We start from the raw sequence: 26,757 nt of genomic DNA, 5'->3' as shown, positions 1-26,757 counted from the left end.
GGTATATGCTCAGTAATGGGATCGGTGGGTCAAATGGTATTTCTAGTTCTAGATCCTTGAGGAATCGTCACATTGTCTTCCACAATGGTTGAACTAGTTTACCGTCCCACCAACAGTGTAAAAGTGTTCCTATTTCTCCACATCCTCTCCAGCACCTGTTATTTTCTGACATTTTAATGACCGCCATTCTAACTGGTGTGAGATGGTATCTCATTGTAGTTTTGATTTGCATTTCTCTGATGGCCAGTGATGATGAGCATTTTTTCATGTGTCTGTTGGCTGCATAAATGTCTTCTTTTGAGAAGTGTCTGTTCATATCCTTTGCCCACTTTTTGATGGGGTTGATTTTTTCTTGTAAATTTGTTCAGCTTCTTCTTCTATATACAAACCAAAATCTCTCCACTTAACTTCCCAACTTGAAACCTTTCAATGGTTTCCCACTGTCTATAAGAATAAGCCCTACTGTCCGAGCATAGCATACCAAAGTCTTTCACGGCCTGCCCTGTTTCCTGCCTTCCTCCCCAGCATAATACATATCATTACTTCCCAGTTATTGACTACTTTTTTTTTTCAGACAGACTCTAGCTCTGTCGTTCAGGCTGGAGTGCAGTGGCACAATCTTGGCTCACTACAACCTCTGCCTCCCAGGTTCAAGTGATTATCCTGCCTCAGTCTCCCCAGTAGCTGGGAATACAGGCACACACCACCATGCCTAATGTTTTGTATTTTTAGTAGAAATGGGGTTTCACCATGTTGGCCAGGCTGGTCTCGAACTCCTGACCTCAAGCGATCCATCCACCTTGGCCTCCCAAAGTGCTGGGATTACAGGCATCAGCCGCCGTGCCCAGCTCCTACTTACTACTTTTCACTAGTCATATCAAACTGTTGTAGTTCACTGCACATAAAGACATTTCATACCTCTGTGCCTTTGCTTCCTATGTACTCACATCTGTCTAGAATATTCTTCCCTCACTGTCGCCAGATTAACTCAATCATTTTCCAGGAAAGTACCCTCTTCCAGCAGACCTAAGTCCTCCTTAGTGTTCTCAGAGTATAAAGCAAATACTCAATCATCTTACTGAACATTTGCTATACTGCCAGGCACCGCTCAAGGCACTGGGAAGATGGCAAGGTACAAAACAGAGAAAGTCCCTACTCCTACAGAGCTTACAGTACCATGAGGGGAGATTGACAATATACAAAAAAAAAAAAAAAAAAAAAGAAATGTAAGTCAGGTGTTGGTAAGTGACAAGAAAAATATGAACAAAAGGAGGCTAAGAGAATTATAGGAGACAGAGGTGTGCTATTTTAGACTGGGTGAGGAGAAAAGGAATCTCAGACAAGGTGTCAGCGAGGGAGAGAATGAAGCAGGTAGCCTGGTGCATTCCAAACAGGGAACAAAGTACAAAGGCCTGAGGAGGGAGTGTGCTTGATGTGTGTGAGGAAGAGTAAGGGTAGTTTCTGTTTTTTGTCTTTTTTTTTTTTTTTTTTATTTGAGATGGAGTCTTGCTCTGTCACCCAGGCTGGACTACAGTGGTATGATCTCGGCTCACCACAACCTCTGCCTCCCGGGTTCAAGCGATTCTCCTGCCTCAGCCTCCCAAGTAGCTGGGAATATAGGTATGCACCACCATGCCCAGGTAATTATTTTTGTATTTTTAGTAGAGACGGGGGTCTCTCCATGGTGGTCAGGCTGGTCTCGAACTCCCGACCTCAGATGATCCGCCCGCCTTGGCCTCCCTAAGTGCTGGGATTACAGGCATGAGCCACCGCACCCGGCCTCTGTTTTTTTTTAAAAATCAACTTGAGTTCTTAGAAACAGGCTGCTATGAGATGCACAGGCCTTAAGGGAGCAAGTGTGGACTCAGGGAGACTGGTCAGTAGGCTACTCTAATAACACAAGTAAGATATGATGAAGGATTTGGACTAAAGTGATAGGAAGCAGTAGTCAGATTCTAAACATAGTTTTTGAAAGTAGAACTGAAAGAAAAAAAAACAGACTAGATGTGGGGTATGGGAGAAAAAAATCACGAATGACTCCAGTGTTTCTTCCCTAAGCAATTGGAATAAATGAAAAAAGGAGAAAAACTGGCAGAGCAGTAGATATGGCACAAGGGGCTGGGGTGAGGGAGGCAGGGTAGGGGAAAAGGGAGGGTATCAAAATTTCAGTTTTGGATATATTAGGTTGAAACATCCAGACAGAGATATTAAGTAGGCAGTTGGAAATCGCAGTCTGGAATTTAAGGGCAGATCACAGCTGGATGTATAAATCTGGCAGTTATTAGAATACAAAAAGCATTTAAAGCTTCAGGACTGGCTAAGTGTAGGGGATGAGTACAGAAGAGAAGAGGTCCAAGGACTAAGTCCTGGGGTAACTCAAGTTTTAGAGGTTGGGAACATGAAGAGGGCCCAGCAAAGGAAATATATGTCTAGCTTAGCTTCTTGAGAGTAGACACTACTGTTTTTGTCTCTTTATCTCTAGCTTGGAACCCAGTGCCTCTTGGTCTTTAGTAGTTATTCAGTAAATAAATTAAACTGCCTTTGAAACCCAGCTAGAATCTAGAGTTATTTCCTAGAAGTTCTCCTGGTAAGGCATGAGAGTCTAATAACTGAAATATGACCAGTCTAGTAAGGACATCTTTCCAGCTACCTGCAGCACACACTGAACTTATTCGGAAACAGCATACCACACCACTGCTACATAAGCCACTAAGAAACAAGGCCCAGATGAAGCCTTTAACAGAAAAGAGTCTGTTGATTGGAAAAGCAAACAGTATGATGGTCAAAGGCCAAGAATCAGAAAACAGAGACTTTTGCTCTTCTGTTGTTTCACAAAGTAAATAAACATGAGACATATGACTGACTGTTCAGTTTTTTGTTAGTCCATTATTGCCATAAGCAGCTAGAGAGGCTAAACTTCCAGCTCTACCTATCAGTAGAAGGCTATAAAAAGGATAATTGGGCACCAATAAGAAATTATAAAGGTCTTAATAAGTATGTCTCCCTTCAGTCTCCCAAACATTTTACTCTTTTCATCATAAAAATTCAAATGATTCAGATTTTGCATTTCATTGTGGAATAGGGAAACAGCTATGTGAATCTCTGGATCATCTTTAAAGTCTTCTATTGCCAAAATGACTAATCACATAGAAACAGATGTGTGTGAATAATCCAACTGACTCACAAAGTAACTTTGCTACCATAAAGGACATTCAGTTGATCATGTCGGCTCTTTATTCATAACCTCAAAGACATTTTGAGTAACTTTTCTTACTTTATGTCAAAGTTAATTAGAGCTATTTCATGTTTAACTGACACGAGAGGAAAATGAAAGGAAGAAGAAAAGCTCAGGGAAGCGAACTAGGAAGGCTGTAGTGGAAGTTAAAATTTACAGGAAAATTGAGTTGAACACTGATTTTTTAAAAAATTTCATTAAATGGAAAGGAATGTTTTCTCCAAATAAATGGTTACCTCCATCCTATCTGGAAACTAAAGCTCAATTTTATATGAGACACTGAATGATGTAGAGGGTCAAATCCCACCTTTTACTAACTATACACAGCACTATGTGCTATTCACTGACATTTTACAGAGAGATTACGGATATAATTTGGAAGAGAAAGAGATAAGTATAATACTAATACTCTGTATATATATAGCTATTTCATAACAAATACATACTTCATAACAAATGCGTTTTAATGCAACTCCTCTGCTGTTATTCGCCACTCACTCTGGCCATCAGCATAAATACTATTAGAGTTCCTTTTTAAAAGCCTAATAGTTCCTGGCATACTGCAAGGGCTCAAAAGACATTTGCTGAGTAAATGGGTATTCCACAGGGGACTTGTATGAACAACTACTAAGGAACTGGTACTATAGTAGATACATGCCAACTTTGGCTGTCCAGCATCTGAATGCCCTTCTGATTGTTAGAAAACCAAAGATAGGTGAGATGCAGGAACCACTTCCTACTATACACACTGAAGAGGAGTAGATATTCTCTTTCTCCATTCCTTGGAAGCTAGAACATGGGAAGCTGATATAAGACTGTCTAACTATAACTGGGATTTTAAATCTTCAGGAGTAATGCAAGGACACAAGGTCTAACAGAGATTATTCACAAGAGATACAGAAAAGCAAAGAAGTCAAAAGCATGGCTTTAAGTGTCTGAGGGCAATGAAGAAAAGCTCAGGGAAGCGAACTAGTAAAATGACTAATGATGTAAAATGACCAGTGTCAGAAGCTTGTTGTTTGTACAGTAAGATACAGAAACCTCGGCTGTACCTTGCTTCCCATCAATCCTGCTCAAACTTGAAATTTTCTAATCTTTTCTATTCTGTAGGCCACACAATATTCATTATTATTTTACTAAATTCCTCTTCTACTTTGGTTGGCCAGAATTGATTTCTGTTGTTTGCACTAAGAAATCGGTACCAAGGAGTGGATTACAGGCAATAGTTCCTCAGGTAAGTAAGCGCAATTTAGGAATGGTTTCTGGTCTAGAAGAGGCCAGTAAATATCATATTAGTGTTAAAGGGATTCTGTAAGTCCTTGACATGGAGTAATGAAATAATTATCACCTGTGGTCACACAGACTGTTTTAGAGAGTGCTGTACTGTGCTGGTGATTTAGAGAGAACAGAACAATATGCGGGGCATGAAGAATTCAAAACTCTGAGGTAGAGCATCTGCTGTTCTAAGGATACAAAATAGCTTAAATAAAGAAAATGTTAAGGTCAAATCTCCATAAACTAGGCTTTAGGCACTGACTGAAATGTAGGTACTGTTAAGAAAATGATCTTTTTTCTCTTACAAAAATAGAGCTGATGTAACCAGAAAAACAAACGCACAGAGTTTGATGCTCTAGGTTGCTGAATTACAAGTCACTTAAATTTGCATACATATTGATACTATTACATATACAATGGAGAATTGATTAGAAAACAAAAAGAAGGAGAATTGGAATGGAGGTACACAGGAGGATTCTGACATGAGTAAGAGTATCCTAAATCTCTAATTCTCACTTAGGCCCCTCTTGCTAACTGGGTAGCCCCTCCTCCCCTGTCAAATGAAACTGATCTTTTCTTGCTTACAAAGGCAGTAAAATCCCCCTGCCTGAGAGAATTTTCTTCCAAGAATAAACTTATTCCCCGTTCGCTCTGCTCTACTAGCTCAGATAACAGCATGTTCAGTAGGGTTAATTACAAAACACCAAAAGAATTGCAAGGCTTTAGTTATTTATATGGAAAAACACATAGAAAATAAGTATGTGCCAGGCACGTTGGCTCACGCCTGTAATCCCAGCACTTTGGGAGGCTGAGGCAGGCGGATCACGAGGTCAGGAGATCAAGACCATCCTGGCTAACATGGTGAAACCCCGTCTCTGCTAAAAATACAAAAAAATTAGCCGGGCGTTGTGATGGGCGCCTGTAGTACCAGCTACTTGGGAGGCTGAGGCAGGAGAATGGAGTGAACCAGGAGGCAGAGCTTGCAGTGAGCCAAGAACGCGCCACTGCACTCCAGCCTGGGTGACAGAGCAAGACTTCGCCACAAAAAAAAAGAAAAAGAAAAAAGAAAGAAAATAAGTATGATAACGGAGATTATTATTATTATTGTGTCACTCATGTCCTTCTACCTCTTCTCCATTACAAATCCTAAAAGGACCCAAAAGACATTTCCTACTCCAAGACCTTGAAAATATATTAGGAAGTAGAGCACTCATATATCTGAAAACACTTTATAGGTCAGGGATGCAGATAAGAGACACTGAAATCAGCTTACCCATTTCAATTTAATGAAGGATGGGAGAAACCAAGCGGTGGCATTGAATCACTAGTGCATGGGAAAGTAGGTATAATTACATAAATAGCAAGGCCAGAACAGCAAGTAAAATAGTCCAAATGCATGAATCTTTTGCAATAGCTAATTGGTCATGGAGTCTTTAGGATTAGAATAAATAAGTGGTCTATGAATCCGTTTCAACAAAAGCACTGAAGCAAAAGCAACACCACTTCCCTAAAAGGAAACAGAAAGACACTGTCACCACTAAAAACTGCATGATGATTCTTTATCATATTCCCATTTAACTCTTCAGTAAGTATGCATCTTGAAGAACAAAAGTGATACCAGTTGTTCTTTGTCAGAGTAGACAGGTCTGCAAACTCAAGGGTAAATGTGAAAAACACAATACAGCTCATGATTACATCCAGTGACTAACTTGCAAAACTCTTATTTCATATTTCTAGGTTTAGAGGCTTTAGAACCCGAGAGGCACGTCTGCACTAGTGCTACAACAATTATTCCAACTGGAAGCTGAGACTTTCAAGTACTGAATTTAAGTTCTACAAATTACTAGGAAAAGTCATCCCCTACCCACAATCCCCACTTAAAAATCAGCTTGTCGGCTAGGATAAGTAATCTTGACTGTCAAGGAGAAATGCAAGAGGGCTAATATACGAGTGTGGATGGAACCCTGGTGGTATCTCCTGGTATTACCAGGCCTAGTGGTAAAAAGTAATCTAAGACTACTAAAACCCAATACAAGTAAAACTACCAAGAGTGTAGATTTTACCAGAAAAGACTGAGATCCACCCCTCTCCCCCAACAAAGAGGTACAGAACATCGTCCAACAAAGTTATCTGCAGGCAAAGTTAGTTGCAAGCAAAGAGACAAAGGCAAATAATGGAAGAGGGAAGTTGTAAATCCCAATTATAGCCCCAGTGTAGAAAAATGAGAGCATCTGTCCACATGTATATTTTGTTCTTTCCTGTTTCGTGTAATTGTTTGTGAACTTTAACTAACTTTCCTTTTCTTTCTTCTCTATTTTTCCCATTATTCTGTAAACAGTATATACCAGGGTAGTTAAGTTTACAACTGAATCAACAGATTTAAAGATATGGAAATAAAGGATAAATGAATACCACCCAAAGATCCAAGACTGGGAACTAGATGCAGCAATTCATAAGACTTAAGTTATGTCATTTAAGGAGAGAGAAATGTATTTTCATTTGTGCAAGGAATGCATTAGGGCAGATAAGAATAATTTTAAAATGTAATAATTTTAAAATGGGGAAAATGTATGTGTAGATATTGAAGAGTCCTAATAGAAGACAGTAATATATACTATTTTTTTTTTCTGAATTGTTCCTATTTGAGGGAAAGTCCCAAGATCAGAGGAAACAAGATTTTACCCCACCTGCAGAAGCTAAAATGGAGCAGATAATCCACCTCCCTATATCTTGAGATGGGGTGTGAGTATGTGTCCTAAACATAGCCAGTTGGTCCCATGCAGATTTTTGATTCTTGGGGAATGAAGTAAAGGTGTGTGAGAAAACCCATTAGAATATGAGCTCCATGAAGGTAGGAACTTTGTTCACCTCTATTAACTGCACCTACAACACTGCTAGTTACATGGTAAGTACTTAGTAAATATTTTTTAAATGGAGAAAAAAAAGGACAGTGAGAGATTATTTTCAGCACTCATGAGGGAATAAAAAGTCCAATGATGTAGCTGCTAGTGTCCAGTGGTAAAGTCCAGCATGTGGTGTCTAGAGATGACACTGCCAGCAGCAATATATGAAGCATAACAAGAGTTCATACTGTATCTATCCCTGACTCCCTTGGTTCCTGTCTAAAGCTGGTTCTCCATCCTACCTAACAATTCTTTTCTTTTCCCAATAGTCTTTCAATAAATTCCTCTCCTGACTAAAGTTAATCAAAGCTGGTTTCTATGACTCCCATTCAAGAATACCAACTAGTACAGAAGTATAAATGCACTTAGAATAATTATACCATCAGGGACAGAAAACAACTCACTGTACAGTTAGGTGCCACATGAAGACATTTTGGTCAACAGTGGTCCCATAAGATTATAATGCAGCTGAAATATTCCTGTCACCTAGTGACATCTTAGCATCGTAACACAACATATCACTCAAGCATTTGAGTGATGCTGGTATAAACAAACTTACTACACTACTGTATAAATGTATAGCACATAAAATTATTTACAGTACATAATACTTGATAATCAATGACTATGCTACTGGCTTACAGACTTATACTATTTATCATTATTTCAGAGTGTACTCCTACTTACAAGAAAAAGAAATTAACTGTAAAACAGCCTAAGGTAGGTCCTTCAAGGAGGTATTCCAGAGGAAGGCACTGCTATCATAGGAGACAAAGACTCCATATATGTCCTGCCCCTGATAACCTTCTAGTGAGAACAGATGTGAAGGTGGAAGATACTGATATTGATCCTGACCATCAGGATCAGGATAGTGTTTTGTGTGTGTTTGTGGCTTCATTTTCAATTAAAAAAAAAGTTTAAAAGGAGAAAATAAAATAAATTTTAAAAAATTAAAACGCTTATATAATAAAAACATAAACAAACAAAATGCTTTTGTACGGCTGTACGATGTGTTTATATTTTAAGCTAAGTGTTACTATGGGAGTCAAAACGTTTTAAAAAATTAGAAAGCTTATAAAGTAAAAAAGTTAAACTAAGCTAAGGTTGATTTACTATTAAAGAAAGAAAAAAAATTGTATAAATGTAGTATAGCCTAAGTGTATAGTGTTGATAAAGTCTATAGCATTGTACAGTAATGTCCTAGGCCTCCACATTCACTCACCACTCACTCACTGATTCTTCCACAGCAAATTCCAGTCCTGCAAGGTTTTCATGGTAAGTGCCCTAGACAGGTATAGCAGTTTTTATCTTTTATACCATATCATCACTATACCTGTTGTATGTTTAGATGTACTTAGATACACAAATACTTACCATTGTGTTACAATATTCATTACAGTCACATGCGGTACAGGTTTATAGCCTAAGAGTAATAGGCTGTACCATATAGCTTAGGTGTGTAGTGGGCTATACCACCTAGGTTTGTGTAGGTATACTCTATGATGTTCGCAACATAAAATCACCTAACGATAAATTTCTCAGAACATGTCCCTGTCATTAAGCAATGGATGACTATAGGTACGTATTCATGTATGTATGTATGTACATGTATATATATGTATACGTGTGTGTCTGTCTATATACAAAAAACCTTTTGTAGTAGACTAGAAGTTAAATAAACTGTGATGACAGACTTATGCTCAAAGCTATTTTATTTATTAATCTAACAAATCCATTAATATGTTAGATTAAACCAAATGAAACCAGATATTAAAGCATTTTTTACCTAAAAAAAATTTCATCTGGTTTAACCTAATATACCTAGGTTGTGTTAAATGATAAAGTAGTATCTATTTTCCCCTACTTAGTTGTTCTCAGATAGTTTTAAAAGTTACCTTAAAATCTTACTTAATTCATCTAATATTCTTAAATGCTTAGCTTTAAAACACTACTAATAATACCACAAAGTCTTGTTATATGGCACTGATTGAGACTTATAGAATGTCAACCCCCTTAAAATCTATAAACAAGAGACAACTTTGGGGGAAAAGTAGACACATTCAATAAGAATGAATTAGAATCACAGAATGAATTAAAGTCACAGGCATTCTGTAACCAAAAGAACAACTAATGTGACTGACATTCAGGCTGTTTGTCTAAAACTCCTCCAGTCAAATGGGTATTCATATTACCCTTAAAGTCATTAAGGAAGAAAAGCGCATAACTTTTCCAGTAACCAATTCTAGTTATCAATACCCAGAAACCTGTTTTGGGGTATTTTTTTTCTTGTATGTTTGCCTATATCATACCTGCTACATTTCCTTTTACATTTACAGAATTAAAGTTAGTTCCTCATTAGACAACATTTATTAACTCTTCATATATTTAAAGTTAATTACTAATTTAGCCCTCAGCATTTCTTTGTTTTCACCATCCTAATTCCTTTAATATTTCCTCAAGAGTCTATTTTCTAGTCCTTTTCTCATATTCATATTCTGTGAACTTACTGCACATTTGCCAAATCTTCCTAACCGGAGAACTTAGTATATCCTAAAAGCAGATCCAACATGAATGAACAGACTAATTTGGGGGGTAGGTAAAAATGTACCCCAAAAAAGAAGATCAAAAAGGAATCAATGATATGGAGTATGCAGTAGGAGCTACCGGAATTGCCAAATACCCCATCATTCTTAATACAGGTGCAAAGCTAAAAGAAATATGCTGTAGAAAATGAGATAAAATAGGTTTGCTCTTGTGTTTCTGCCTTTTCTTTAAAATTTTTTTAACAAGGTCCAATAACAAATGATTACATTTTGCTCTAACACAAGAGATCTTAACTGTCATCACCACGCTCTAAAGTGTTTGGCCAATGAGGAATTTTTTACCTGAATGGCACTTCTTCCTGTGGAACATCCACATAGTAACGAATAAAAAATCTCTCAGAATCTTCTCGTTCACCATCAGTAACAACGCTGCCATTAAGTTTGGATACTGATGGCAATCTATAAGTTAAAACCAAAATAAAGACATTTTTTAAGATACTTATATATTTAGCTTTAGAAATAAACTAATTGGTTTGTGGGCCAGTCTCATTTTCTTGAAAGGACACATTTGATGTAGTTCCATTTGTATACAACTACTGACATGAACTAAAGTGGTCTAAACTGGAAAGACAAAAAAAATTGAATTTCACTTTCACGTGACACTGAACTTCCATAATCTTACCTCCTCTTTCAAAACAAGATTCTAGGCAGCACTGTCCAACTTAGATTAATATAATGAAGCCACATATGTACTTTTAAATTATTTAATGGCCACATTTTTTAAAAATAAAAATTAAACACACGAAATTAATTTTAATATTTCATTTAACCCAATGTATCCAGAATATATAAACATTTCAACATGTAATCAATATTTTAAAATGAGCTAATTTACATTTTTAGCCATATAAAATATTTGAAATCCAGTATTTATTTTACCCTTATAGCACATTTCAATTCAGACAAGACATATTTCAAGTACTCATAGCTACACATAGCTAATGGCTGTCATATTAAACAGCCCAGTCTAGAGAGTAGTCAGTAAAACTGGGTTATATAATTCAAGAATTAACTTACTATATTTGCAAAAGAATTGTGTAAAGAAAATAAAGCACAAGACCTACTGCAAGACGTATTCTTCTTCAAAGAAAAGTATGCTCACATTTATTTCTTCAGAAAGATATTAGTGTGTACGTTAACAACTACAAAGCAGTAAGGATGTGCTAGGCATAGCTTGTCACAAAGATCAACAACCTGTTTAAAGAACCACTCTTCTTTAGAGAACCTTAAAGCCTACAGTTCCCCTTTCAAAACTACTATGTATAGTATACAAAGAGAAAAAAAGCAAAGCTCTATGGCCCTTGCATTTTAGCCCAAATCTTATTTCTGCTAACGGTTCATACAAAAATAAATACTCATGGGAAATTCCCAATTATGTGGAGGCAGCGGCTGAGACACAAAAGGTAAGGGGAGTTAGAGAGAAGATAATAATGGTGGTCATATTTAAGTCAATCTACTTCCAAGAAGAAAATGCAGATGCTGCTCTCTTAAGTTTTCCACGAATGAAACAGTCCAAGTTTCAGAAATTTGCGCTCTGAATAATCAATACGTTAACAGAGAAAATAAGGACAACCATAATAGAAATGATTCCCTACTGTACGTACTTTTACTTTGTGACCCCAACAGGACTTCAAATATTCTAAGTATTAAAAGCATAAAAACAGATTTGTAGAGAAATTTTTCAGTGGTGTCAGCAGCCCAATTACATTTCATGTTTTCCTCATCATATTGCTCGCATTCCTTTTCATCAGGATTTGGAGCTACAGAGGCAGCTCCTTCAAGCACAGTCTGCTCAAAGGATGAATAAATTCATAGTGCACTCCCACTAAACAGGGCATTATTCCTTTAATGAAACAATAAGGCCTCACAAAAATAAAGCAAAACAATCAGGACAACAGACCTGGCTATTACCAATTTCCTTCGCTCCTCAGTGGTATAAGGCTGCAGAAGAGGAATTCCTAATAATCTCACTTCTTCCAGTTTGGGAAATGAATTTAGCTTATCAATGTCTTCCCAGGACTGCAAACCTAATTTGAGAAATATATTAAGTAAATCCAGAGATGCACACAAATAACAAAAGAAGCAGAGCAAAAATATTAGCTCAATTAATAACTTCTGAAATGTTAAAAATGATCATAAACTAAATGGTCTGAAAGTTTTCTTTATCCAAGGCAAGAGTAGAACATAGTTAAAACCACAAAAACTTCCCCATAGCCTCTCCTACCTCTGTGATCCAGGGGTTAAGAAAGAAGAGCGTTATTGTCTAACATCCTCTCATCTACTCATTTTCTACCAAAATGACTTATAAAGAGGGATCACTGGTAGTTTCATCAATAAGCAGGATGTATGCCATGATTACATAATTTAAAGAAAGCTATGTGACCAACTCATTTCATTCAAATATAGACTCATGGGATAAAACTATTGATCAGAGTTGATACTAACATACTCAAATTTTACCTGAAAATTCTAAAATGAGGCAAGGTTGACAGAACCAGAAACTAAATACAGCTGTCCCTCGTATCTATGGGGGACTGGTTCCAGGACCTCCTACAGATACCAAAATCCACAGACGCTCAAGTCCCTTATATAAAGTAGTATAGTATTTGCATATAACTTACACAAACCCTCCTGTTTACTTTACTTCTAGGTTACTTTTAATAGCTAATACAATGTAAATAATTGTGATACTGTATTGTTTAGGGAATAATGACAAGAAAAAAGTCTGTACGTGTTCAGTACAGACACAACTACCCTTCTTCCCCCTATATTTTCGATCTGCAGGTGGTTGAATGCATGAAGAGTCCATGAATATGGAGGGGTGACTGTATTATCAATTTGGTGACAGGAGAGACAGAACTAAAATTTAAAACAAACAAAAACAAAAACCTGAACCTCTGAGTAAGGAGAATATGTAACAAATTAAGATTTTAGTCCTAAAATGAAACTCTTCTTATAGCTATGAGAAAAATGTATTCTCCAAGTCAATACTTAACTTCTAAGTCAGGCAGGTCTTCTACATAGGAAAAACTTTTCTATAATAATGAAGCTGGTCAAGTTCACAATGTATCAAGTCTATTTCAGAGAACAACATAGTCCCATCCTATTTTTATCAACCTTCAGCAGGGGTAAAGACAGAGGAGCAATTTAGGAGGTCTCTGGTGTATAACTATCCCAAGTCACAACTACCCTCATCCCTTAGAATGGCATTTCCATCAAGGAGGAAGAATAGTTAGCTCAAGGGTGTCAAGGTATGAAATAAACAGCTTCCTTGTGCAAAACACTGGATTTTAAAACTTGTTTCCCACTTTTAAAACCTCTATGATAAATTAAACTAAGTTTATGCTTTTTCAGTTGTAGGTTAGAGTTATTTCTAATTACGTAGGTGTTTTAAGAAATTAGCTAAGACGGCCAGGCGCGGTGGTTCATGCCTGTAATCCCAGGACTTTTGGAGGCCAAGGTGGGCGGATCACGAGGTCAGGAGATCGAGACCATCTTGGCTAACACGGTGAAACTCCGTCTCTACTAAAAATACAAAAAATTAGCCAGGCGTGGTGGCGGGCGCCTGTAGTCCCAGCTACTCGGGAGGCTGAGGCAGGAGAATGGCATGAACCCAGGAGGCGGAGCTTGCAGTGAGCCGAGATCGCACCACTGCACTCCAGCCTGGGCAACAGAGCAAGACTCCTTCTCAAACAAAAAACAAAAAAAAAAGAAAGGAAATATGCTAAAAGACAATATCCAGAGAATGAGAAAAAAAAGTCACAGACTGGGAGAATGTATTTGCAGAAGACGTATCTCAGAAAGAACTGTTATTCAAAATATATGAAGAACCCTTAAAACTTAGCAATAAGGAATAAAAAACAACCTGGCTACAAAATGGGCCACAGACCTGAACAGACAGCTCACCAAAGAAGATATACTGATAGCAAACAAGCATATGAAAAGACGTTCAATATTATACATCATTAGAGAATTGCAGGTTAAAACAAGATACCTCAATGTACCTATTAGAATGGTCAAAATCCAAAACACTGAGAACATCAAACTCTGGTTAGGATGTAAAGCAAGAGAAACTCTTGAACTGCTGGTGGGAATGCAAAATGATACAGCCACTTTGGAAGACGGTTTGGCAGTTTCTTATAAAACTAATCATACTCTTACCATATGATCCAGCAGTCATGCTCCTTAGTATTTACCTAAATGAATTGAAAACTCATGTCCACACAAAAACTTGTATACAGATGTTTACAGCAGCTTTATTCATAACTGCCCAAACTTGGAAGCAACCAAGATGTCCTTCAGCAAGTAGGTGAGTAGATAAAATAAACTGTAGTACATCCAGAAAATGGAACAGTATTCAGCACTAAAAAGAAATGAGCTATCAAGCCATGAAAAGGCATAGAGGACTTAAAGACATATTCCTAAGTGAAAGAAGCTAATCTGAGAAGGCTACATACTGTATGATTTCAACTACATGACATTCTGGAAAAGGCAAAACTATGCAGATAGTAAGAAGATGAGTGGTTGCCAGGATTGAGGGGTAAACAGGTGGAGCACAGAGGATTTTTAGGGCAGGGAAACTATTCTGAATGTTACTACAGTGGTGGATACGTGCCACTACACATCTGTGAAGATCTGTAGAATTTACAACACCAATAGTGAACCCTAAGGTAAATTATGGACTTCAGTGATAATGATGAGTCAACATAGGTTCATCGATTGAAATGGTACAAATGTCCCATTTTGCTGTGGGTCACTGACAGTGGGGGAAGTTGTATATATGTGGGAACAAGGGGTATACGAAAACTCTCTGTACTTTCTGTTTGATGTAAACTATAAACTGTTCTAAAAAATAAAGTTTATCAATAAAAAAGAAATAAGCTAAATATATTCATTCCTGTGATACACAGGATCAAATGTCAATAAACTGACAATCAATTACATATTACATACAGATACTAAAAAAGTCAGCATTTGAAAAGACATAGCAGGTTGGGATTCCTTAAACTAAGTCCAGAAAAAATAGTCTATTTTGTAATTCTTTGTACTATTTTTACTGTGTCTTTTAATATCCAGTGCATGAATTTCATTTCACTCTTTTCATAGCATGACCCCTTTAATGTATAAAATATAAACTGTCAACGTAATGCTATGCCACTCAGTATTTATCAGATCATTTATGAAAATCAATGTCTTAAATTTAGCCAATCATAGCCATCTGCACGTCATATAGAAAATTCACTCTAAAAAAGGTAAAACTGTGACTGCAAGAAATATACTTTCATTGTATTTCATGCATACGCTCAAGTTAATTTGAATGTAGAATAAGAACAAGCCTGAACCTCACCTGACTTGTGGAGGCTGATGGATCGAAGATTAGGAAACAACCTGGCCAATGAATCATCAGGCTCCTCAATAGCATTCAAATGATTGTTGGCTAGAACGAGGGTATCCAGTGAAGGAAACATAACTCCTAACTTTCGTATTTCAGTCCAGTCTTGGAGGTTATTGTCTGTTATATGTAGTAGCTTAAGAGAATGACAGCAAATAGAAGGACAAGACACTGTTTCATAGTCATTAAGGCACAGGAAGAGCTCCTCCAAACTGCAGAGACAAAAGGAAATATTTCATGTTTAAAGCAGTTTAGTTTCTACTTTATATCTATTTTCATTCATTCAATAAATAAATAAATAAGTGCCTACTATATGTGAGACTCTGCTAGGAATTGTGGAGAAAATACCAAGATGTCTTCCTGATGTTCAAACTATAGCTGGAAAGACAAAACCTAAAGTACACACTGAAACAGCAAAGAATGATGTAAGGTGGTGCAAAATTACTTTTGTGCTTCATTAAGTACTAAATTAAGCAGTACTAACTGTAAGTATAATAGTCATTCACATAACAATGAAATTGAAATTATAGTTAGAATAACCAGGAAAGGATGCATGGCCTTGAAGGAGGGGAGGACTTCCACAAGTTGAGAGGACATAGAAGAAAATTCCAGAAACAACATGAACAAATGTTTGGAAGTAGAAATAATAACTATCATTTGTTGAATCCCTACCCTGTGTCAGACCCTATACCAGGTGTATTACAGATTTTATCCCTACTTCTGCAAGGTAAATGCAATTATGCCCATTTTACAGACAAGGAAACTGAGCTCAAAGAAGTTAAGTAGCTCATCAAAGGTCATATGATTAGTAGTGAAACTAGCACTTAAATGCTCATTCTATGCCATGCTGGGTGTTGGGTGCAGTGAGGAAACCAATCTCATTAGAGTGAGAGTGCGAAATTAAGATGGAGTAAGTTGGGTGGGACAAGATTCCGAAGGGCTTTGAGAATTTCCATATTCATACAGTCAAAGAAACTACAGCTTCTTTAAATTTCCTTTGCACACTTACATGTAAATACAAAGATAGAGACAAACGAAACATAATAAAGCATTTTTTAATTGACTAAAATATAATTTCTTTCTTAACTTATTGAAAATAATACTAGGTCAATTTTCCCATCAGATCAGCTAGGCACTTAATCATCTGAATGTTAACACATTTTAGTGATACTATGACTTTTTCCTCCCAAAGAAAAGGGCTGAGGCTCAATTCTCATAACAGAAGATTAAAATGGAGTAAGGCTGAGTTGATTTAGAGTGATAAGTGCTTCTCAGGGGTGTTTTCTAGCCCAGAGATGACATATCCCATGTCTTGGTGCTACTCAACACTGAACATGTATTCCACTGGAAATGCTACTAGATTACCCGCACATTTTCATTCCAATAACTTCGTTTTTCTAACCTCTTTCTCCACTCAATCTGCAGTTCTAGTATTTCTTGGGTGGGAGATCAGCAGTAATCCTACGTACTAACACAGATGGCAACATAGCTCCCTCGCCCTCATGCGCTCTGGGCTTACTCTGGTAACTCCTGCAGTATCGTGTGGACTGTCTCCCAAGAAGCTTTGCTGTTGTTGAGGACAAGTTTGCGAACCCCAGAGAAGGACCCAGCACATGTTCTTTCTAAAACCGACAAATTCAGAGGGTTGGAACTCAGGTTTAGAAACTCCAACTGAGGAACATTTGACACAATTTTACTGACCTAAGGAGAAAAAAAGAAAAGCATTATCAGGCAGTAATCAGAGCTGTTAAATAGCAGTCATGCTCAAGAAAGCCTAGGGGAGCGGGTCTCCAGGCAAAGGGCTGTTTACATCAAGGAGTCCTATTTAGTATCGGTACTCACAGAGGCACATAAGTGATTTCAACAAACCTTGGCAAATAATTTAATCTTTCAATGAAATAGTGGCAGAACTGACTGGCACATAACAGAACTTAATGGTAAAAAGGAAGATTTCCTATGTTGCCTTTAGAAAGGCTTCTGATTCTGCTCTATGTGATGTTCTCTTTGATAAGTGGAGAAAAGATAGTTTTGATGACATTTCTTACAGAGTTGAGATTAGTTCATATAATTCTCTTTGAATATCTCCTTCCTCTCATTCTTAGCAAAATATTAAGGCTAATTAAAGGTTAAAATTCACCTGGTAATAATTCATGTGTTAAGTTTGATGATATTATCACAATCACTTAGAAAACAGTTTCAATTTGGTTCAAAGATGTACCGAACTTTAAAATATGTTTACTCAAAAACAAACAAAAAAAAATCCACAACTATATAATGAAAGGGAAAACAAGATTATCAACGATTTAGCTACCAACTTGGTAGACAAAAAGGAAAAAAAGAAAATGAGCATTACTGACCTTAACTATTTTGGTCTGCATGGTACTAGTCTCTTTGATATAGTTAATTCATTAAATTCTCAGAACAACTTGCAAGATAATACTACTTTAATTTGAAAAAATGAGGAATCTGAGGCTCAGAAATGTTAAATAATTTCACTAAAGTCTTACAGTTACAAAGATCAAGTCTGGGATTTAAAATTCAGAGTCATTTTTCTTTCCAATATGCCATATTTATACATCAAAAATATAACTAGAAAAAATGAATAAAGAAGACTGAAGACTATTTGGTACAATCTGTGAGAAGGATCAGCTTAAACAAGTATGAAATAAATGCTAAATGTCCAGTAAATGTATTAAGCATCAAACAGCCAGGCAATGTTGTAAGTAAAAGTTATAAGAAAAAGATAAAAGAGTAGTTAGGATTAGTTTCAGAGTAAAAAAACCTGGGTTCAAACAAGGTTCCAACACTTCCTAGCTGTGTGGTTTCAGACAAGTTACTTAACCTTTCCAAATCTCAGGTTCCTCATTCGTAAAATAGGGAAAACAGTTCCCATCTGTTGGTAGGATTAAATGAGATACACATATAAAGTGCTCAGCATAGCAAGTGACACATTTTTTTGAAACTTGTTTCCCTACATCCCTCCCAATAGCATGTAAGCGCTATAAAAGCAGATACAGTACTTACCTACTTCACTACTGCATAGTGGGCACTTATTTAATGAATAACTTAATGGCACTAAATCATTTAATAAATGTAACTATTATGAACATAAGCACAGTATGAACCATATTCTCAACCCTGGCTACTCAACAGAATCACTGACAGAACTTAAAATATACTGATTCCAAGGTTCCACCATAACTACTGAATCAGAAGCTTCATAGGTGGGACAAGCTTCAGGGTTGCGACCTGAATATCTCTCTTTTCAGAGCTCCAGAAGTAATGCCAAAAGAGTATCCAGGAGGGAGAACCATGGGTAGAAAGAAAAAGTAACCCGTATTTTACATCAGATCTACTGTGTAAACATTCAGTTCAGGAGCTCTAAAATCAGTGAGAAGTAGGTTAATTCCAAGAAGTTTCAGAAGAGTGGGTGAGAAGAAAAAGTTCCCTGCATTCACTATTTCACTTATTCCACACACTAACCCTATAAAGTGGGTACCATTTTTATCTTCATTGTACAAATGAAGAAATGAGCTGACTTTTAGAGAAAATACACTAGGCTTCTGTTTAAAGTGTAAGGAATTTATACCAGTGTGCACATATCCTCTTGCTTGATCCCTTTTGCAATCAAATGGTATCAAACAAATATATGGCTAGTATTTGGAGCTTAGTCTGTGACTAAAACACAGCTAAATAGTTCATGCTGGAACCAATCTACACTGCATTCTATGACTGAATACCGATATGAAGAACTTTCATACAGAAGATGCTTACCAGCTATACTTAACCTCTTTGTGGGGGTGGGAGGGGGACAGGAAATATGCTCCAACTAAAACATAAAGAATAACTCAATTATAGGACAACCCCAGTGAAATAAAAATAAAACATAAACTCTTTGCTAACTACTACCACTCATATTTTTTATAATAAAGAGGAAAACACTTTAAAAATAGTCAATTTAAGGGTTTTGAAACAATTTCTGGGAGGTTTCCCAAGGCTAGCAGATATATGACATAATCACCACAGTCTGCATCAGCATTACTGCACAGGGAAAATAAATATTCAGAATAATGACTTGTTAACTCTAGAATATCCTAAAAGATAAAACTGGACTAGAATTTAACCATTCAAGCAGGAAAAATAACAAATGTTAGAAATAAATGAATATTTTCTTTAAAGGGATGAAATAAAAAAGGTTTTTTTGTGTAACCTCAAACTGATAAGGCTCAGGAAGACATAATATTCACTACACAGATAAATTTACTTATGACAGAAAAATTTCCCAGTACCAAAAGCTGACAAACATTCCATGAGTTTCTAGGGCAGTATACTGACTTCTCTTTTTTAAATTCTAAAAATAAAAAAGACTCCTCCAACTGGAATGAGTATGCTTATGTGCAGAAACATGGAGATGAACTCAGATCACCTTTTAGGTTTCCACAATTCTATTATTTAATAGGGGATCCTTGACCTTGGCTTCTAAAAAGGAAGAAATTGAAGATTTAAGAAAAATGGGAAAGGGTTTTAAGATATCAATCTGTCATCTGTACCTAAGCTATTCTCTACCTTACCTGAGTGGCTACTTCCTCCCTCCTCTCAACCACTAGGTTTAATTTCTTTCATAAAATGGTTTTGATAAGTAATGGAGTAAAAAGAAGGTACCTTGGGAAAGGTCAGACAAAGATCTACTCAGCCAAAAATTCAAGTCAAAAGCTAAAAAAAAGCATTATTTTTAAACATAGGTGCCCAATTTTAGAAGGGTGAATGCAAATCTTTGCCTCCCCAAAAGTATTACTTTTCTCATCCATATTTATCTTAGTCTCTGGATATACAGCAGCCAGCAAATTAAGCTACAAAATAAGTTACTCATAACCTATAATATTCTTGGTCATCCAAAAAACTAAGGGAAAAATTATACAACTGGTTCCACATTGCCCTATCAGTACTGGCTGAAATAAATTCCGTTAATGGCTAAGGACAAATTATCTTTTTGGTAATCAGATATATGGGTTATAATGGGGTTGAAATGTAATGTCCTAAAACTGGCGACCTATGAAGCATTTGTAGCCTGGCAAAGAGTTTAACCAATCCTAAAAATCAACATTCTTTTGTCATATTTCTCCCTTCTCTATGTTCTGATATATCCTCTAGAAGACTGGGATCAACTACAGTTAAGGATAAAGAGGAAATACTAAAGGAATGATGAAAACAAAAATAAATTGGAAAATGGATACCTGAAAGTAACAGCAACAAATATTTACTTGAAAACTGCCTGAAAACAGACAATAGAGCACTTAGGAATATGCAAACTGAGTACAAATACAGTATAAATAAGTATGTGACCCTCTGGCTACATGTCAATGTGGCTTAAGAAAAATTTAACATAGACCTTTGTCTAGGCAGAGAAAAATGCTGAATTACTTAGTTTACACACTGTGTACTGATCCGTATTATACACATCTTCCTCCTGAAGTAGCAACTACATCACTATTAAACTGTTCCCAGTAATTGGCAAAAGCTTATACACATGGTCAAAGCACAAAACCTTTGTAAAATTTTGTATTTCCAAAGAAACAAATTTGAAGTGCAGATAAAGCACGTGTGGCAATTAAATGTTGCAGAGGACCAAGAAGGCACAATCTGTAATTTGTTAAACAGTAAACTATACAAGTTGTCCAGATAAGTAAATAAATACATATACAAATAGAAGTTATTTCTTAGAATAGCCCTATATATCTGCATATGTTAATAAATCACTTAGAAATAGGTGACATGCATTGCAAAGAATTTTGGTTAAAATCCTAATAAAAGTAGCAAATATAACCAATACAGTTACCAGATTAAACAAGGGCATAAAACAGATAAATATAAGAAAAGCTTACCAAAACTAGGTTATGGATAGGTTTTTCTTAAACAAGAAATCTGTCTTAGAATTTGTATAGTATTCAATATCTACTAAGTGTTTCAATGATTAATTTTATCAGCAAGTCTATCTTATAGATGAGCAAACTAAAGCTCTAAAGGATTAAGTGAACTTCTTAAGATCACAGGAAAAGTTGGAACAAGGGGTCTTGAGCAATTCTTAAAATATAATCATTTAATCATTAACACACTCAACAAACATTTGACTACTTGGTATGCTGGGCTTATGATAAAAAAAAAAGATAAAAATCTCCACTTGGAATAAGCTCATAGTCTATTAGGAAAACTGTGAAGTAAGCAAGTCATCACACCTGACTGTGATAAATCCTTTCATACTGGTATAGTGTAGGTGCTCTGGGATAATCTGTCTGTGACATAGCCAGGGAAAATTTCACAGAGGAATAGCAACTTGGGCCAAGTCTTGAAGGATAAATAGGAAGTGGCCAGGTAGACAAGAGAAGAAAGACAGCAGTGGGTTCAGAATGAATAAAAGCAAGGAAGCTTTTTATTTCGAGTTTATCATGAGCTGCAAGTAAAAGTGTATGGCTAAAGAGGGAGAAAAAGTTCTAGAAATAGCAAAGGGCCATATGATGAACGGCCATGCTTATAGAGTCAGACCTTAGTTTCCAGGCAAAGAAAGGCAACTATAGGCCTTTATGCAGGACAGTGTCATAATCATGCTTCATGTATTAAAAGGAGTCTGTGGTAGCACTATGGAAAACAGCTTAGAGGAAGCAGAATAAAGCCAGATCCAGGAAAACCCATTAGGAAAGTCTTCCTAAAGTCACATCAAAAAGTAAGAGCCCAAATTAAGGCAGAAGAATGAACCAAGTAGGAAGAACATTTTAAATCTTATTCTTCAGGGTAGCTTCTATCAGGTAATGTTATAAGCAGGTAGGTAATGTTATATATAATAATAAGAGAATGTTACAAAACTGTATTTGTGTACTTTTACAAACTATGTGTGTAGTTTATAGTTACTCTGAGGTCAACACATCAGTTATGTCAAACCACCCAAGGGATCTGATAACATAAGAAAAAGTTGTAAAATATTTGAATAAATTTCAATAACAAAAATAAATATATTTATAATCTCAGTTTCAACAATTTTATGTCAATTTTCAGTAAAATTTACATTACTGAACATTCAGTCAATATTTATATTGAAGTAGAAGTAGCGAATGAGCATAGGATGCATAAATTAGTGAAACAGTAGAAAATTTAATGCACTGTTAGCAGTTTAAGCTGACAAAGACTAATGAACCTCTTGATGCCTGAATTTCCTTAGTGATTTCCACCTTGATGAAAAACAAATTAACAATAACAAAGCTAACAAAAAATCACCATAGACAGAGTCAGTTATTTGCCTCTTTTTTTTTTTTAATTAAAGATGGGTTCTTGCTATGTTGCCCAGACTGATCTTGAATTCCTGGGCTCAAGTGATCCTCCTGCCTGCCTCAGCCTCCTTAGCACTGGAATTATAGGCCTTATTCATCTTGACATACAGACATACAGACAATAAGATATACAGACAACAAGAAGCCATACAGACATCAAGTGAGAACACAATTTAGAACATATAACATAAACAAGAGTTATTGCTGCTTTTCACCAAAATGTAGCAATATAAAAACTTCACCTCATGCCAGTCTTCGAGTTTGTTGTCAGAAAGATCTAGTTCCGACACATGAGCACAGAAGGCAGCAATTTCTTTTTCATCTCCTGCACAGGTTATTCCACAGCTGTTCAACACTAGTACACTTGGGAGGTTGAGGCGATCTGAATGATGGGAGACACAAAATACTTTCCATATCAGCCAAATTCTAGTCCACATATGTTCAGCCCCCAGGAATTGTCAAGAAACAAAATAAACTGTGTGAAATTACACAAGGATCTAGAAAATACAGGATATAATGGGACCAAAGGGTACTGAATTTTAAGAGGAGACAGCCAGTTATTGCCCAGGAGGAGCTCAGAAGTACTGCACCAGTACCACTAAAAAAAGTCCTCTAGGCTTTAACTTGTAGCAGGATTGTTTATCTCAATTACCAACAACAGAGCCCTCATCCATGCTATCATCTTATCATCTGAAAAAGAGATCTATGAAATTCATGTGTGGACTACCAGTACTTTCTAACAGGCCTCAATTCTTTCTTTTTTAAATTTAGTTCCAAAGTATTCTGGATGGCTCTTTTCTCTCTATCTGATGTGTATCTTTATGTTTTGTGCCTCTGAAAATCATCTCAAACCATTAATCTACTAAATCACTTCTGTTAAGTTTATATCATTCAAGAAATCTTCCTCACTTAAGTGGATCCATTCAGAACTCTACATCTCTCTCACTCTTGTCTATCAATTATCTCCATTTCATATCCCTACAGAATTTGTCCCTTATGAAAATTAGCCTTCTTTAAAAATATAACTATAATGGGAGAAAGTGTTTCAGAGTCTTACACTATTCATTGAATTTGGTCAAACCGAGGCAATGACTTTTGACTACTGCCTGTTTCAAAAACACATGTGTCAACAAAATCACTCTTACAATCTCTACTAAAAAGGACAAACATGACAATGCAATCACTCTTTTCCCATTTGGTACTAAACAAGGACTCATCAAAGTAATACTTTGTTAATGGAGACCTCAAATTATATGGTTTTCAACTTGCTACTTTCAGCAACATATTTCTCAGAATGGGAATGGATCCCCCCCCAAAAAAATTACCAAGAAATCCACTTCTCTCTGCCATTTCAGGTTACACAGAGATAAAATTATTGTATTTAGAAACAGTAAACACTCAGTAACATTTGAAAGTAAGAACTAAAACAGTGATTCAATATTAATCCCCCATAATTACAAAAAAACTCCTTCCAAGAACTCTCAATTGCAACGCTAAACTAAAAGGCAAGCAAAAATATACCTTGCACATTTCTAGTTACAGATTTTTGATCACATCTAATCCCTCTCCTAGAATGTATCTCATCTCTAACCAAATTCTACATTCTTGAAGGACTAGTTAAAATCTCACAGCTTTGAATCATTTTTTGATCATATTAATTATCTTTTAAATTTCTTTCCCAGTCATTATACCATTCATTTGGCTCAACATAAATTATCTTGTGTTGATTTACCTTTGTAAATGTGAATGTCTTGTAAACCAATTAGGCTATAAGGTCCGGGAGGGCACAGGCCAGTCCTGTACTGTTTTGTACCCTCTATGTTCCATAAAAGAATATGCATTTGAGATATTATCACTCAAATTTATTCTTGTCCTACACATGCAACTAAAATATCTCTTAGTCAATCTGGAGGAAAACCAGTCCTGTTACGTTCTTTAGAAAACTAAAATCATAACAAAGAGGAAAGATTATTTGACTGTAATTAAAAATAAATCATTTGCAAACAAGGCAACATTGTGATTTAACATCCTAAGTAAGCTCCACTAAATAAGTGTTTTAGGTCCCATCTTTCTTACCTTTCATAGGAGAGCCCTGAGGTGTGGCTGGGACATGGACTCCCATCCCCGGGCCACGGCGATAAGGAAAATTTTCAGGACTGTATTTTTCACATAATACTTGCATGAAACTTCTTCCACTAGGTTGATCCATCTTTCTTTCTTAAAATGCTACAAGAAACCAAGAAATCATCAAATTATGTATTTACTCACATAAGAAGTATTTATTGAAAACCAATTATTTATAAAGTACTAGACTAGGCATTGCAAGACATATGATACTCGGTCACTGACCCTAGAAACATATACTGTGGTGACGGCTTACAATTTAGGGAAGCTACATATACAGAAAAATGATAGCAATAACAGTTGAGCATATATCTGCAATACAGATGAAAAGTATTACAAGATTTAGAAGAGGAGCTGATCACTTCCAAAAAAGGGCAAGGAGAAGGCTTTTGGCTGGTGCATAGGATTCATGTGGATAAGTAATTGGAGAAAGATCTGAAAAACGTACAGATTGAACACCAAGCTAAATAGTTTGGATGAATCCTTTAATATCTGTCCCTCAAAATCCATTATCTTCTTCCATAGTCAAAGAACCTTTAACTGGATAACTGTATTTGGGAATGAGTGCTGGCTAAGTTCTAGCTGATGGGATAGAAACCAAGTATTCTGTGGCAGCTCCTAGGAGTCATCCTTAAGAGATGACCAGAGTGTGCCATTTGCCCTCCTTCTTTGTCTCTTCCTCCATCTGTTGCCTAGAAAACTGATACCACCAGACAGTGAACCCAAGGAATATACACTAAGAAAAGCGGAACGAAGAGCTGAAAGGGCTTGGCATTGCTGAGGACTTCATGTAACTGAGCTGCCATACTGTACATATCTCTGGAAATGTCAGTGACAGATAAACAACCTACTTTGCTTAAGCCATTGTTCTTCTCAATTTTTTAGTTACCTATAACTGGACCTACTCCTAAATAATACAAAATGTCATCTTTTTTAGTTCTGAGTTTGGGTAGGGTCCTTTCTGTTTAGCATCAGCTAAGGGTCCAAACATTGAATGACTCCAGCATCTGAGAAGATGAGTACTGAAAAGGACTCATGCATACATTAAAACAGGTAATATTAAACAACATGCTAACTTCTGACAACCTGATAACTCATTACTTAAACGGCTGTCCTATGACCATATTAAATATTAATCAAAATATAGGCAACTAAAATTGACCTCTGTAATTTCAACTATTAGGTATCAGGCATTTTTTCTAAAATAATCAGAAGGGAGAAGGATATACGTACAAAAGAAGGGATGACATAAGAAAAGGAATGGCAGTCAAAATGTATTATGGTATATATGAGTAAGCACAAAATATCTGATGTTGCCAAAGCAGCCTTTCGATGTTAGACATCGTCCGGAGCATCTAAATAGGAACCTCAAAGGAGATCTTGTATACCACGTTAGGAGGTTTAATGTTATCCTATAGGAAACGGAAAAAACGGAAAGGTTTTAAGGAAGGGAATACAACACCTAATTTTTAGGGAAAACTCATCCTGGAGCTGGTGAATATGAGGGAAACAAGACTGAAGGTAGGGGGAAGAGTTAGGAAGATACTGCCAGAATACAGCAGACAGATCGTGAGAGCTTGAAGTGATTCAGTGGTAGAATAAATAGAAAGCAGAGGCATATTCATGATCATGTTAAAAAGCAAACTATTCAAAAATTACAGGGACTGAGGGAGAAGGTAAAGTCAAAAATGACTCCCAGGTTTCTAGTTCAGGTGACCAGGTGACTGGTGATACCATTAACAAACAAGAAAGCAGGAACAGAGCCAGTTGTATAGAAGAAAATGATGAATTCCACTTTACACGTGTTCAATTTGAAGTGCCTGTGGAATATCCAGGGAAACAATCTGGAGTTGAATGAGAAAAATGAGCTAAAGATGAAGATTTGGACACCATTATGATATACAAA

At 36.4% G+C, this 26,757-nt stretch overlaps 1 protein-coding gene across 5 annotated transcripts in view; it reads right to left on the bottom strand.

Annotated features, from left to right (window-relative positions):
- The window catches only part of TBCEL (tubulin folding cofactor E like), a 68,058-nt gene that overhangs the window by 17,386 nt on the left and 23,915 nt on the right, over positions 1–26,757 (bottom strand). For 4 of the 5 annotated variants that reach the window (XM_017865562.1, XM_017865558.1, XM_017865560.1 and 1 more), the window contains 6 exons: positions 24,804–24,953; positions 22,970–23,109; positions 16,928–17,109; positions 15,364–15,620; positions 11,917–12,043; positions 10,299–10,415 (listed from right to left, as the gene is read on the bottom strand). In XM_017865562.1, coding sequence (XP_017721051.1) covers positions 10,299–10,415; positions 11,917–12,043; positions 15,364–15,620; positions 16,928–17,109; positions 22,970–23,109; positions 24,804–24,936 — 956 coding nt within the window. In that variant the 5' untranslated portion in view covers positions 24,937–24,953. The remainder of the gene's footprint in view (positions 1–10,298; positions 10,416–11,916; positions 12,044–15,363; positions 15,621–16,927; positions 17,110–22,969; positions 23,110–24,803; positions 24,954–26,757) is intronic. The other variant, XM_017865563.1, reaches the window with a different exon arrangement.

Source organism: Rhinopithecus bieti, unplaced genomic scaffold, assembly GCF_001698545.2.
Source record: "Rhinopithecus bieti isolate Rb0 unplaced genomic scaffold, ASM169854v2 scaffold_82866, whole genome shotgun sequence".
In the NCBI taxonomy this organism is placed as follows: Eukaryota; Metazoa; Chordata; class Mammalia; order Primates; family Cercopithecidae; genus Rhinopithecus; species Rhinopithecus bieti.
Note: the sequence above shows the minus strand (reverse complement) of the source record. Positions and strands in the feature narration are given on the sequence as shown.